Source organism: Phoenix dactylifera, chromosome 15 (genome assembly GCF_009389715.1).
Source record: "Phoenix dactylifera cultivar Barhee BC4 chromosome 15, palm_55x_up_171113_PBpolish2nd_filt_p, whole genome shotgun sequence".
Lineage (NCBI taxonomy): Eukaryota > Viridiplantae > Streptophyta > Magnoliopsida > Arecales > Arecaceae > Phoenix > Phoenix dactylifera.
Window position 1 is genome coordinate 8851580 of NC_052406.1, and position 15066 is coordinate 8866645.

The 15066-nt window shown below is 37.2% G+C and overlaps 1 protein-coding gene and 1 pseudogene across 1 annotated transcript; both read right to left on the reverse strand.

Annotated features, from left to right (window-relative positions):
* Positions 1 to 253: 253 nt before the first annotated feature.
* On the reverse strand, positions 254 to 10235 carry LOC103716310 (sm-like protein LSM1B). Its single transcript, XM_008804258.4, has 6 exons — positions 9698 to 10235; positions 3991 to 4059; positions 3783 to 3898; positions 3638 to 3700; positions 2412 to 2529; positions 254 to 514 (listed from the first exon to the last, which is right to left on the reverse strand). Exons 1-5 carry the CDS (start codon positions 9756 to 9758, stop codon positions 2452 to 2454), a joined length of 387 nt encoding a protein of 128 aa, XP_008802480.1. The 5' UTR covers positions 9759 to 10235; the 3' UTR covers positions 254 to 514; positions 2412 to 2451.
* A 1127-nt stretch (positions 10236 to 11362) lies between these two features.
* On the reverse strand, positions 11363 to 13724 carry LOC108511617 (annotated as a pseudogene).
* Between the last annotated feature and the right edge of the window lie 1342 nt (positions 13725 to 15066).

Genomic DNA, 15066 nt, shown 5'->3' on the forward strand with positions numbered 1-15066 from the left:
TAATTGGTTTGGGGGACATCGACCATATCAACCTCTCTTATGCACCGTTTCAATCTCTAAATGGAAGTAGCGTTAAAATAAGTTGATTTAAATCTTATAAAAAATTAAAATAATTGGGATCACCGTGAAGTGGATGGTAAAATTTTACTATAGATTTGCTTGCAGATAAATTTTGAAGTTTTTTTTTTGATGGACCATCCAAATTTATTGAAATAGAATTATGTAGAGAGAATAAGAAGAATGTACAGTAGAATTAGCAGAGTACAAGGATCTATTTAAATTCAAATAGAGTTACAATTCAGTATCAAATTTGGGTCTTCAAATCAATAACAACCAGATTGGCAAATAGTACAAGATCCAACGGAAGAGCAGTCAATACAAATCAACAGTAAATACGGCGAAGATGCAACAGTTAACGGAGACTTTATTGAGCAGGGTTTTCCTTTGAGCTCATGCTGCAACTTGTTTCATGAAGAATAGACCAATCATTGAATAGACTGAATACCAACATAACCTGAAATTGAAAAGGGTTTGTTGAGAAAAATCTTAGAATGCAGCAATTAGGACTGATTTATTTGTATTAATAAAAATACATCATAATCTTATTTTCATTATATTTTATTTTTATTTACGTAGATATTAAAACACGGTACAAAAACATTAATAAGCATCCGTATGGCCCCAACCCAGTAGCTACACCACAACAAATAGTCATAGCAAAAATTTAATATTGTTTGAGTAATACTCAAGTTTCCATCTAATATCCGTATGATTATTTTTTGTTTAATCAAAAAGATTAGAATCTTTAGTTTTTTTTAACAATATTATTCTGCATATTATACAAAATATTTGTCTAGAACAGGGTGTATTTATTATCGAAAAATTTCCCTTCGATAAATATCAGTCAGGCCCATGTATGATGCGAATTTTTGATCACCATAATTTTCACCTTTTTCCTAACATGTTTATAATATGATTTTTCGTTTTCAGATTTGTTGTCAACGCAGTGTGAATGAATGCTATCGATTTCTAGCCCGCTTCTAATACCCACCACATAGTTTTTAATTGGGTTTGACTCCACCCTGTGAACATGCAGGCTATACCTCTGCAACAGTTTTGTTTTCTATTAGCTGGGGTTGGCTGACGAAATCATTGCATATGAACTTCTATGTCCATAGTATTAATACCATCATTGATATCATTATATGGTAGTGGAAACTCCTACTTTGTTTTTTAATTGTTTTTTTTGCTTCTTTTTTGTTTGGCATTTTCCGTGCGTGCACTTGTACACACGTGGATATGGGCGTGCAAACAGCTGTTTCAAGTCACGAACAATGCAAACCGAGGGGCAATTAAGAAGAGCCTCCATAGAGCTAGATGATCGATGTACTCGAATCATCCAATTCAAAATATATCGAGCTTATCAAAAACTGCAACGGTGATGCTTAACAAAATTTCCTCATTTGCTTGGCTAGGGCGCAGCTTCTCAACACAAAATTTACTCTTTGATCGAATTGGGTTAACTTCAAAATCAAAATAATGCAACTGTGCAAAACTTTCTACACCTAATAATTTATAACATTTACATATGAATTATTCATCTTAATTAATACATGGTTTCTAATGATAACACTGTAGTAATCAAGTCACAGAGCAGTTTTAGGGCAGATGGGAGAAGAAAAAGCACATTTAGCAAATTGGTTCATTTTAACCAGCTCGGCAATGATTCATGCACCTGGCATCCATTACTTTGCATGCATCTCTCAATAACCAGCAAAGAACGATTCATGCCGACTTTACAAGATCTATAGATTCTGTTTATTAAAATAGCTGTTGATAGGAACTCTCAATTCTCAAGTCATCCAGAGTTCTGACATCTAGGTAAGTCACTGGTCAGCCTAGGGCACTAAAAGTTCTTGACAAGCCATTGTTGGGCATCATACACAGTTAATCTGGTTCTTGCCTGTGAATGTTCGCTATCTTGCTGGGAGCAAACAAGATTAGGAATAACAGCAGTAGACCAGTAGTAGATAACACTACAGTAATATATAATGGACCTAGCCAACCAGAGCTGTATTAGTCATTCTGTGAAAACAAAGGCATGAAAATCGGAATTCAGAATGATACTTGGCTGGGTAAAAGACTCTTGAGGTTAATTTAAATTTGCATCTACCATTAAACTGAAATACAGCAGGCTTTATCCAATCAAAAGAAACATCCTGATGCTAAAACCATCCGTTCACTATGCACCACTCCACAGCTTTGATAAGTTACACTATGAAAAGCAACGGTACCCACCATTTTGGCAAATATTGCAGCAAACAAGGGGAAAAGGGCCAAGAAAAGCTTTAGGTAGCATCCCTGAACCAAACCGCGATAAAATTTGCGGGTAAGATGACATAACCACTCACCAAAACGGTAGTGTGTGAGCATGAGCAAATAACTTCGCTATCAATCCAGATCCAGGAACTCCATTCTCTTTCTCATGGAACCTTTGAGATCTGTAGCATCTCTTTCTGCTTTCTGTGCCTGCAGATGAAATGTAACAACTTCATTACTCCAGAAAGGATTGAACAGTTCAGAACTGACGAAGAAAATGGTTGGGGTACTAACTACGGGTAGATGCATGACATATCTATTTTCAAGATGAGATACAGAGGAAAAACTAACAGCTGACCAAGTGCATCTGAATTTAACTGGTTCTGCTAGACCCAGGGGCACTTGAAAAAGAAAAACTAAAATTAAAAAAACAAATAGAAGCTAGTGGACTTGATAGATTAGTGCATTTCTTTAGAAAAGTCACTGGAAAACAAGCCAAAAGTTCATAAAGGTGAAGATTTTGAATCCAATTTTTGGGCAAATCAGTTACTTATTGTACTTCAGAATTTAGGCATCAACTCGGGCGCAGAGAATGCATAAAAGGAGCAAAGAACCTGATGCACAATATGCTTGCAAATTGTCATGATCATATAAATAGAGCCACCTAACAACCATGACTTTTAGGTTCACTAAATACCATGTGTATATGGGCACTTTGATTTTTAGGAACTCTGCATGCTGGCACTTTTTAACATTAAGAGGCCATGACAGAGCAAGACACTGCCTAGTACTCTGAGAAATGGAGAGTCCTCAAGTCAGCTACAAAAGAAGGCACTTAATAATCAACCGTTAGAAGCACTAGAAAATATTAGCCCAAAATGTTTAGACTCCAGTAAAGCTTCTCCTATATTTCTATCCTTTCAAAAATATGATTTACAATATAAACATAATTTCTGTTTAATGTAAAGTTCAGCTGCACGGTCAACTTAGTCTAGTAGTTAACATGTATCCCTGATATGTTTATATAGTTTCAAATGTATGTATTGTATATATGCCACTCTTCTCCGGTTTTCCCTGGAGGTTTTGATGCTGGAAACTTAAGAAAATCTGGACACTTGGCATGTGCAAACTGTCTACATAATAGTGGCACAGATGCTGGTGCAAGGTCAAAGTCATTCAGTTCACATGCACAGGTGACAGCATCCAGAAGTAAGAAAATGAACATAAAGCAAAACACAAGTGCAAAAGGACCACATATGTAAATTGACAGGCACTAAAAGAAACAGAGATTATGTCTAACAAGCATGTGTAGTTATACCCTTCTTATCTCTGCAGCTGAAACACAAATCATATGGGGAGGAAGCTCCTCTCGCTCCAAGTCCTACAAGATAAGAAACCAAATGAGGCAATACCCACATTCCCAAGAACACATGAATAGTCAATTAAGCAAGAGAAAATAATACCAGCTCTCCAATTAACACAACATTCTCTCCACGAATCACATATAGACCTAATGGGATATCGCAATACAAATCTCCCACAATTACTCGCTCACAAGCACCTTCAAGAACAGCATTTGCTGTGAAAAGATGACAGTTCCACAATAAGCATCTGCGCATGGAAGCACAAATACAACACTATTTGTAAAACAAAGCCATGAAAGATGTATACCAAATTGGTCGAAAGAGCGAAGAATTCCCAAAAGCTTTCTTCCATCACGTAGCAAGACAAGAAGCTTTTCTGTCAAATGAAGTAAATTACATGAGAAAATGGACGAGTTGCATGTGTCCAATCCAACACAGTACAGTATAACAAACTGTTTAAAACAGATTGAGACCTTGGTACTATGCATGTCACTAATGGATTCCAAAATACAAACCAAAATTCACCTATTTTGATGGTCTTTAACCTATGCATCAAGTGGGTACAAAAATGAATGATATTAAATGCACTAGCAAAATATATAATAGGGTATACAAATTGAAATCCACTTTATTGATCATGATCTACACATCTTAAAAGATGGGTAGATTTAAATTGACCAGGTTTTGATAATTAAATGCCAGCAAAACACAATATTATACTAGCAAAATCATTCATTTTACCATCCACTTGATGCTTACGTTGGATATTACCAAAGTAGGTGATTTTTGGTTTCTAAGCATATTTATAGTGTAGATCGGCTTTAATGGTCTGAATTGCATCATTGGTTTTGAATCATTATTTTTTTTCCCGAAACATTTAACATAAAGTATGCAATCCTACTCATAAATATGTATGTATAGATATATACATAGATACACACATACTTATGTACATATATAACATATAAATACATTTATACATCTACACACACACACATATAAAGATGATGCTGTATAGACCATGTATTACCAAAGGAGTAGAGAAACGTTTACACTAGCTATTGAAAAAAGGCTCTGACTACCCAGCCACCATTTTCAATGGTGAACACAATGTACGAAAAATCAGATACTGGGCAATTAGCAGCCAGAGGGTTACATAGCAGGTAGCAAATAGCGGGCACTATGTAACCAAAGCAGGCTGCTATAAATTATCAGTATTTTTAATTATTTAGCAAAAATTGATACACATCAATTTCATGAAAAAAATAATGAAAACATCAAAGGCAAGGCTATAAAACATCATCCATCTAATATCTTAACATCATTACAACATCCATACAATGTAAAGATCTGCATTCTAATGACAAATATCATCATCCATAAAACATAATAACATATAGAATTAAAATGTCCAGAATTGCACAACATCAGCCATAAAATAATAATGTCCACAATTGCATAACATCAACTATAGAAAAAAGATATATAAAGTGTATGATTTCATCTATTTTACTTTAATAAATTTTGCTCCGTGCCAGTGGACCTGGCACAAGGGTTGAGGAAGCTAGCGTGAAGCGTGGGGAGGCTGTTGAGATTTCAACAACCAATCATTGTAAGCAAAATTTTCACAAATGGTGGAAGGGTAGTTTTGTCCAAACATAAATCCCTTTTACCCCTCAGCTTATTCTGCCAACCAAACATCACAACAGAACTTTTCTTCTATAACCCCCAAACTTATCAATCCAACCAAACACACAAAACTCTTATTCCATAGAATAGTCTTATTCCTCCAAATTTCCACATCCAATTGCAAGTGTAACATAGCAGTCGTCATAGCAGTTTTTCCCTAGCTATATCGGGTGATTCATACTCAAGCCCCATGTAACATTGCAGTGATACTAACCATAGTGGGTTTTGGGCTGAAACAGCTATAGCATCTACCATAGCAGCCATAGCAACTGATTTTTAAAACGATGAGTGCATGTCACATGTAGATGTTTTATCATCTGAAAAGATAAAAGCACGGTATTTTAAATCCTTCTCACAGTTGTCCATGAATTAATGACCATATGACTATGGCAATATATATGGCCACCCATAACTAATACGCAGTGTACTAAGGAGGAACACCTACCACATAAAAAAAAATCTGTCCTGGTATTCACCATTATGTTTGTCCTCTAAACAGAGTACTTTTATCTTTTTATTTTTTTTAATTTGCTATTTTCCTTCATTAAAAAATAAACTACCCCACTACGGTGGTTAAAAATGTACTAATGAGGAACACCTACCATTTAAAAAAAAATAATCCAAAGCTGTCCTGGTATTCACTGTTGTGTTTGTCCTCTAAACAGGGTATTTTGTTTTTTTTATTCTTTTATTATTTCCCTCCATAAAAAAATAAACTACCCAAAAATTATGGTGGTTGAGGAGCAACAAAGTGATGACATGCTTTTCTGAACCAATGAGAAATTCCTGCAGTAGTTACCAATTCAAAAAAAAATGCAATTTTAACTGTCAGGGAGAGGGGAACATGTTCAAAAAACAGCAACCCTAAGAAGCATCTAACTTTATTAAGAATAGCTTGTGAATCTTGTTGAATTTTACCTAGCCACTCATGTGCTTTAAATATTATTTAATCATTTCTCTTTTAATATTTTTAAATATACAATACATTTCTGTACTTTTCTTATTTCCTTAACCAGGCCAAATCATGTACAAATTAACTCTTAATCCTTTGTCAACATGCTTCTAGCTGATCTAGGCATAGACACAAATATTTTACCTACAAAATAAAAAACTGCTGCAACTCCAAAGAGAAAAAGGGGCCAATTGGATGTGGCTTCATAACAGGCAAACACAAGAAACTTTTCTCTTTTAGGAGAGATTTGAATGCATGATCGAACTCATGTCAAATGGAATAGAGTAACAGGACTAAACAGTCCATAGATTATCTTAGAGATTCAAATGGGTTGCACTAGGTAAAGGGTTTGGTCGTGTCAAGATTATGAATCCAAAACTATTTCAAAACAGGCTAGGTCAAGACCTACCCAGCCAAATAAATGAGTTCATATTTGTTAATTGTCATTGTTTTGAATTTTTGATAGATTAAACTTTTGAAAAACTACAAATTATAGCAATATGGCTGCTTTGAAGGATAAAATTCCAACATGTTCCACCTACTTAATCAATGGATAGCTATCAATCATCCTCATAAAAGTATGGCGTCTCCTCCCATTATTCACATCTAATAAACCCACTTGCTCAATACCTAATTCCCACTTACCCACATCACCACTTCCTACTTTCTCTCATCTTTGCTTCCAGAGCCCCCCAACACCCAGCCTCCTCTTCCCACCTCATTACATCTCTCCTTTGGCTTCTCCTCCTCCCCCAATGCCTCCAAATGTCCAAAGCCATTCCTCTCTTTCTCAAACACTTTGTAAACAAATCCTTGTCTCTTGTTCTCCTTTCCATGAGATTTCTTGGCTCCCGCTCTTTTCTGCGAGACTTAACTCTATATGCAAAGATTGGTGATGATTTGAATCAGGGCAGTCGGTAGGTCTAGTTTGCCGGGCCTCAATTGGATGATGCCCACATCAAACTTCTATGACCAAGCCAAGCATGTCTAAAATCCATGGGCTTAAGTCAGGTCCTGGTGGGCCTAAAACAAGCTTAGGCCCACGCAAAGTTTTTGTCAGGTCAGATCAGCCCGACCCTAGTTCAGGCTACCATTTGCATTCCAACAAACTCCCAATGCAACTCAAACTCAAATAGTTAAAATGCTTGACACATCAACTAATGCTTTCGCATTCTTGTTAAATTAAAATCAGATATCTTCCAATAAACCCTTGATTTGAATTTTTCTCAACATAACAAGGAAGTTATAAGGTTATCTTCTTGCAACTAAGAATGCCGATTTTTTATTTCTTTGAATCCTGTTATCAACAAGTTATTCAACCCTATCTAGAAGTGAAATATGTATGAAAGTGCCACAGCAACTTTAGCAGCATCTACATACATTGGGCAAAATTGAATGATTTAACATCTAAAATTTATACCTCGATCTAGGGCTTTAAAAAAAGTGTTCACAATAGCCTTAAACAAAACAAGTGTCGTCGTTTATATCAATCTAAACTAACAGCTAACCACCTTTAATAGTTGTTCCTTCTCTCAACGACATGCATAAAATGATTCAGATCTATAATATTCCAAATCTGTGAGAATGATGGAGGGTTGTTCACCATCAAGATTTTAAATACTGGTACTGAATCTCATACCACTTTTCTATCCAAACAATATGGCATAGTACCAATACCGATGATAAGTAGCGAAACTGAAAATATTAATGAAAATAAAAAATTGTCAATATACAGTGATCATTATAGTGTCACTGGTATGCACTGGTATGCACGGGCATAGCCCATACATGTCGACATGGATGGTCTCAATGGCCTAGCATCCGCATCAGTGCCAGTTTCATGTCAGAACAGTATGGTACCAAATGATACTCCCATTTCGTTGATTTTGAATCCATGCCACCATTTGTTTTCAAATCCTCTCACGTCAATAGTTCCAAACTGAACTGCTCTGTAAAGAAAGTCCACATTTTTTGAGTCGCCTTTTTTATGTTTATTAAGGATACAATCAAGGGCCATAAAGACTAGAATGCAACAAGGATTCATATTAACTTCCCAAATATTTTCTCCATGCATCATTCGATGTAAACCACTCAAATGTAATCCTCGTGATTCTCTGACTCCCTCAACCGAGCTTATAGCTAAAGCATGATATGTAGATAATTAATCAAAATAGATCTCTAAACAATCACCTAAAAATTCTCAATCACTTAATGTATCAACTATTCCTTAGGTTTCCCTCTGAGATCCTTCTCATTCCAACTACGACACCCTTGTCATACATGCATGCTTGCTGATTTCTCCAGGAAGCCAGCCCCATTTGACCGAAGAAACTATAAAAATGCCATTAGTAAGTGGCCTAGTTATCAAATTCATAAAGGATTCATAACATGTCTCAAATGTAAATCATTCCTAAAACCAGAGGTTATCAGGTCTCCTTAGCAAAATTTGATAGGCTATGATGTGCAAAAATTGATGAACGATTTAGAAATACCACACCCCTGACTAAACTATATGTTCCTCATAGATAAGAACTTCACCCCAAATCCTTTTCTTCAAAGAGTTTAACAAGCCGGTGTACAACTGTAAAAACTTAACATATAAGGCATGGTTTCCATTTTAAACATAACTGTCAACCTTATCCAAAAATTTTACTTATTCTCCATATTATAACCTTGAGCAAAATATTATGATTTATCAGCAATGCTCATATGAGTAACATGCAATAAATTACAAATCTACAAGCATTTTTCTGAGTTAGTAATGCAAGAGTTAAGCATGTGCAAACAGTTAGTTGTGCAAGAGTTAGTATTAAACAACATAGTACTAAATATCTACTAAATAGTAGTAGTAAACACCAAAATATGGAAGCAGTTAGTTGTGCAAGAGTTGAGCATGCATTGCAGGTCATTTTTTGCCAGCAACAACTATATTTAAGAAACTGCATTACTTTGTCAAAACCTCATCAAAACCGGAGAAGCCAAGAGCAGACCAGAAGCCTCCTTCACAAGATGCATACAAACCTCAAAAAGGATTGCTGAATTGAGAGCAAAAATACATAGCAAACCTATTACCACCAGCGCCAACTTAAGTAGCTCAGTCCGACATAATTGCGAAGCACAACCTTCGCCCAACATTAATGCAATTAAAAACAACGGTAAGACACCTTTCTTAACTTGTAGGAAGCTCACGAACAATTTGAAGATAAACAACAATTCATTACATCATTTTCAGCTAATAATTCCATCAAAAATAGAAAAACGAAATAAATGTATCCAAGAAACAAGGGAAAAGAAATCTCATATCAAATTAATTCCCTAAAATTTACAGCAGCTCGGAGAGTATAAAGAAGGGAAAAGAGGCGCTTAAGCTTACTGTCAAGATAACTCGCAAGGGAGGTAGATAGAAAGATATCTTCCGGTCCAGCCCACGACATCGAGCCCCAACCCTTTCGGCCTGTCAAAAATCACCGAAGAGTCCACCCAGACCGCGACAAATCGCATTGGCAGCCCGAATTCTCCACTGCCTCACCAACCCACCACCAAATCAAGCTCTCCCACTCTCCCTCAACCAATAGAACCCTAAAAAAACCAACTTTTCTTCGAAATCCTAGCTTCCTTACCCGCACCACCACCAACAAGCCAAAACCCTAAATTTCCACCGAAACGCTCCCAGATCCCAGCCCTACTTACCCGAAAATCAAAACCCTAGTCCCAAAAACAGAAATTTCTCGACGGGACAGAAAAGGCCGGATCGATTACAAGGAATCGAGGGAAAATAATTAGGAAGAAGGATGAAAGTTTTCCCTGCTCTCGAAAAAGATAGCCCCTTTCTCTCCGCCTCCCATCGAAAAAGAAAGGAAGAGAGACGGGAGGTGGAAGCTGACAAGGAAAAGAACTGCTCCTTTGACTAAAATCACCAGGGAGTTGTTACCCGAATCAAAAAAAAAACACCACCACGGAGCAGCTTCTGCATCGGATACGATCAAGTGGGGTACAGCCGTATAGGCCCTATGACACTCGTGTCATATTTGGACACGTACACTACTAGTACTAGATTTAGATGTATTCGATAATAATTAGCCGCACGTCCAGTGTCTATATTTAGTGCCGTCAAATTCGTTGGGAGGTTATTTGCAAAAGAGCTTTCCCTATGTTCGTTATAGATTTTTTCCCCCCTTTTGATATAACAAATGGCAATAGAACCCAAGAGTGCAAAGATAATTAGAGAAAACAACCAATCTCTAAGTTCCAATGGGCATGCATCGACAGAGTTCCAAACATTGTCAGTTGCGTGACGGGCAATATAAGATACAACCCAATTAGTAGCTTATTTTGCCTCTGAAAATGACCCCAACATGCCAAATATCAACATGCAGGATGGATAAGCTTGTGACCATCGATTGATCTAATTAATCATCATTTGAGAATTACCATCCAGCCATACATTTGTAATATATGATTTGGTGATTGTATGGTCGATTCCTTTCCAGGCAGCTCTCAATTTTATTGTAAGAATATTACCGAAGTAGAAATATCTGCTGCAACCTACCCGTTGCGATACTGGATATTAAAATTCACGCCGCCGGTGGTTCCATTTTCCAGTGCACTGCCATCAAGGTTTATGATTATAACATCATTGAAAGGGGACTTCTAGGTAAAGTTAGTCACCACTAGAGAGGAGAGTGGTTGAGAGCCAATTTTTCACAAGAGGACTTCAACAGAAGTTGATACGGTGAATTGATTAGCTCGTGCAAGTGTCCTAGGGACAATCTATCAAGGGCTTTCATTTTTTAATTTCTGGCCCACCAAATCTGTTACCGGAATGCAAACAGGAGCTCAAGTTGGATTTCTTCTTTGATCATATGCCAAAAATCCAGTGTTAGCCGTGATCAAGTTCTTGCATTTGATATGTGTCGAAGTATTCCGATCAAATACCGACTGTCCTCAAGCCTGCATTGGAAATAACTTCCTACAAAGAAATATCTCAAAGCCTCTAAAATTTAGTGCGTCACCTTATAAGATGCAAAAGAGAAAGAGATGACTGAACCATAAGTAAAATTGCAGGATAAATACATGGCATTTGCCAAAAGAAAAATTCTTCTATGAACATTGCAAAATATCCTGTCATGGCACTGCAAGACATTCCTAGGCATACACCTGCACAAGCTCGAGCAAAAGCTCAGTCTCCATTCCACCATTGTATTAGGGTTGTATTCTTTGTGACCAATGCAACGGATGGTTGAGTACATTGATTAGCTTTCCTTTACAACACTGTAGCCCCAATCATCTAGATGGCTTGAGATGCGAGACATTTGGATTTCGGCAAATGCAACATACCTGCAAATTAAGCTTAAACGGAGCAAGCATTGCTATGACTTTAGCTTAGAGTTTCTGAAATAACAATGCAAAGAAAAAGAGCTAAACTCTGAGGACTCACCAAAATCAGATGTGTTCAGATCTCCAGAACAATATCTGGAAGCAAAGGAAGAAGAAAAGAATAGAGTAAGCGCCCATTCAAACATATGTTTGCGCGCTTCAGAAACTATAGATTTTTCTATGCATTCAGGCTGTGATGACGCATGAAACTTACACTCTGAATCGGTCTTGACCCACTTGCATCGATCCTCCCCTTTCTCCTCCTTTTTCCCTGCCTGCATCTTCTCCATGGGTCTCTCCTCCAAGTACTTCCTCGTCGAAGATGAAGCAGAGCTTCGAGGGTATATTTTCTTATGAATTAATGTCCTCAAGATCTTTTGAGGAAAGAAGATAAAAATAAAGGTTAAGGAACCATTTAGACTGCCAATGTGAGAGACACATCTGTCAAGATAATGCATGCATGAAACATACCTTCTCCATCCTTGTCTCTGGAATGGGATCCCTCAAGCTCCGAGCTGGTGAGAAGCCGCTTCGACATACAAAATTTTCTTAAGAAGAAACGTGAGTGATTTTTTCTTGACTGCGTCGTGGTTATCGAACAACAAATCTTTTGCCTTTTTTAAGATGATCTTGGTTTTGGGCGAGAGATCGCCATTGTTATCATCCAAATCTTCATGCAGCCTAAGGGAAGCAGTCCGATCGACCTCCAAGGTTGATGGGCAGTTGAGAAATCTATTCAGTGGGAGATTGGCCTTCTCTTCTTCTCCCACTTCTACTCCCTTGGTGCCAGCTTTTGACTTGCCGGACAATAGTTTTATTAGCTCCTTTTGTAACTTTCTCACTTCTTCTAATGTGAAGTCCGGCAGATTTTGAGTTGAACCCAAGTTTTCTGAGGGCTCATGTCTCCGTGGGTCTTCCTTCGACTCTCTGTTGCCAAACGTTCCAATCGACAGCAATGCTTGAGGCCAATCACTGAATTCTTCTTTGCAGGCATCTTGCATCGAAGTATCTAATTAAAGAAGAACAATAGAGTGAGGATGCAAATAATAATATGGCAATCCACCCTCAAAAAATATGGCTAACTTCTGGTGGAAAAATCACCATCAACAAGATCAAAAGCCATTTTTCCCCCTTATATCAAGAAAGAAAAAAGGACTCATCTGAGCTAACCAAGCAAAAGAAATGGCTCAAAGCTGAATTCACTACTAAGAAAAGAGATGGCTCTTGAGGAAATAAGCTCCTTTAGCGTTATCAGCAGAGCTCATGGTATCAAACCAAGATTTCTCCCTTTCACCATCACAATCCTCAAGGTTATCAAGAAAAAGACAATACGAGAAATCAAAACCAGTCAACTTAGGGAAAGCCATGGGGAGGTCGGAAAAAAGCACTCAAATCAAACAAAGCATACAAACGTATGGTGGATCACTTACGACGAGCTGAACTCGAACCAACGTCGAATCTGTGCTTCTCTTGTTTCCCGTTGAACTTATTTTGCACCCAACTCAAAATCTACACCAAATGAAACCCACGGATTCCATTAATAAACCAAGAGTAGCAAGCAAATGAAACGCAATCTTTTCTCCTATATCTAACAATAAAGCTTTTACAAGTAGTGGTCCTTACCCCCATATCGCCGACCAGATTTGATATAGATATTGAGAGAGAGAGAGAGAGAGAGAGGATAGCTTTCAAGATCCTTGGCAAAATTTGTTTTTTTCAAAAAAAAACAAAGTGGGAAACAAAATTCTTTGTCAATGAGTTGCTCAAAGAAGAAAAGAAGATCCTCTGCCGATGGGAATCATAAGAATGCACAGCCTCTTTCTCGGTCTAGCGTCCAGGCTTGTTCATTTTTAAGTAGTCGCCGCCTTCTTGCCTCCACCACACTCCGGAGCTCTTGAAGGAAGAGGAGGTTTGCTGCTACTAATAAACAGAAAAGGACATGAGTGAAGTAGCTGCGAAGTTCCTTTCGCCAATTGGAGCTTTGGGAGGGTTAAATAGATCGATAGAGGAAAGTGCTCCAGAATCCCATCACTCTGTGCGAGTCCTCTGAAGACACTTAGCACGGTTCAAGTTCCCAAGCACAGACTTTCACCTCTCCAAGCTTTTACCACCCTCTTGGCAGGCTTGCTGGTTCCCCTTGTTTTTCTTTTTTTTTTTTCTTTTCCTCTCATGATTTTTTTTTTTTTTTTGATAAAATCGGCATTTTATATTGCTCCCACATGGTATGGCCAGCCAAATCAAAAAAAAAAAAAAATACAAAAAAAAAATATCATCCACCCTAGTTTAAATAAAATTTCTAAAGTGTTGCACAAGGCAACCCAATCTACAATTTTGTTTGTCTACCGAAATACATGTGCTGCCTAAGATGACTCTATCTCTCTTACCAATTTGCGAGTCTCACTAATTAACGAATGGCCATCTTCGTAACAATCCACTCTCCGTATCCAATCAATCACTATGAAGAAGTTTCCCTCGAGATATACTCACTAAAAAAATTTTCAAGCAATTAATATGTCTTATCTTACGGTTCTTGTCACAGGCTTTGACCAGTTACAAACCGGCAAAATGCCTTAGGAACCGGTGGAAGGTGCCTACTTTAAAATGCAGAGAAAATTATTTCTCTGGAGATAAAGCCTTGATGGATTTTACTCTACATATATAAAGCCCAATACTTCCCCTGCAACCGTGGGAAGGAAGAAATAGAGGTCACATAATTTCTAGCTCTGTCGCATAATTTCTCTCAAATTCACTCTGCTCTTTCTATGATGTACACAATCTGAAATGAGTGATGAGAGAGCTATCAAGCAATTTTGTCTTACCTTGCTCAGCTTATGTACTCGACTTTATGTTCCATATCTTTGCTTTTCTTTTCATTCTGTATGTAATTTCTGCACTTAATAAATTGGGAGAAGTAATTCATTGCCTTTTTCTCCCTCTAAAAAAAAAGTGATAAGACCTTGAGAACTAGAATTGGGAAAGATCAAGGTATCTCGAAATCTCATGCAGCCGAGAGGGATCTATTTAGAAAGGGATTCTTTGACAGTTATCACGGAGCTTTTTGGAGGCAATATTTATGTGCAAGGAAGCTAACCATATATGGACTATATTATGGGACTCAGCTACAAATATTTTTCTTGATTGTTTGAATAATTTATATTCTGATACTCATGAATGTATTTCTATTCATGTATGGTATAATATATCCGATTCATCCAAAAAAAAATAAATATCTAGAGATATTGATAGAGTTTGTGTCCAAAAGTGGAGCACAAAGCAACTCCCCCAATGCCTTTGATATCCCTGGCCAGTGAAACATTAATCTTACCTTTTTGTAGAATTAATGGATGAGTTTTAATATACTAAATA

Excerpts from the sequence above, each read along its gene's own strand:
- LOC103716310 (XM_008804258.4), bottom strand. The coding sequence starts at position 9,758 with ATGTCGTGGGCTGGACCGGAAGATATCTTTCTATCTACCTCCCTTGCG. Across the intron at positions 4,060-9,697 it reads CCTTGCGAGTTATCTTGACA|AAAAGCTTCTTGTCTTGCTA; the intron begins GTAAGCTTAAGC and ends TTCATTTGACAG. Across the intron at positions 3,899-3,990 it reads TCGCTCTTTCGACCAATTTG|CAAATGCTGTTCTTGAAGGT; the intron begins GTATACATCTTT and ends ATCTTTTCACAG.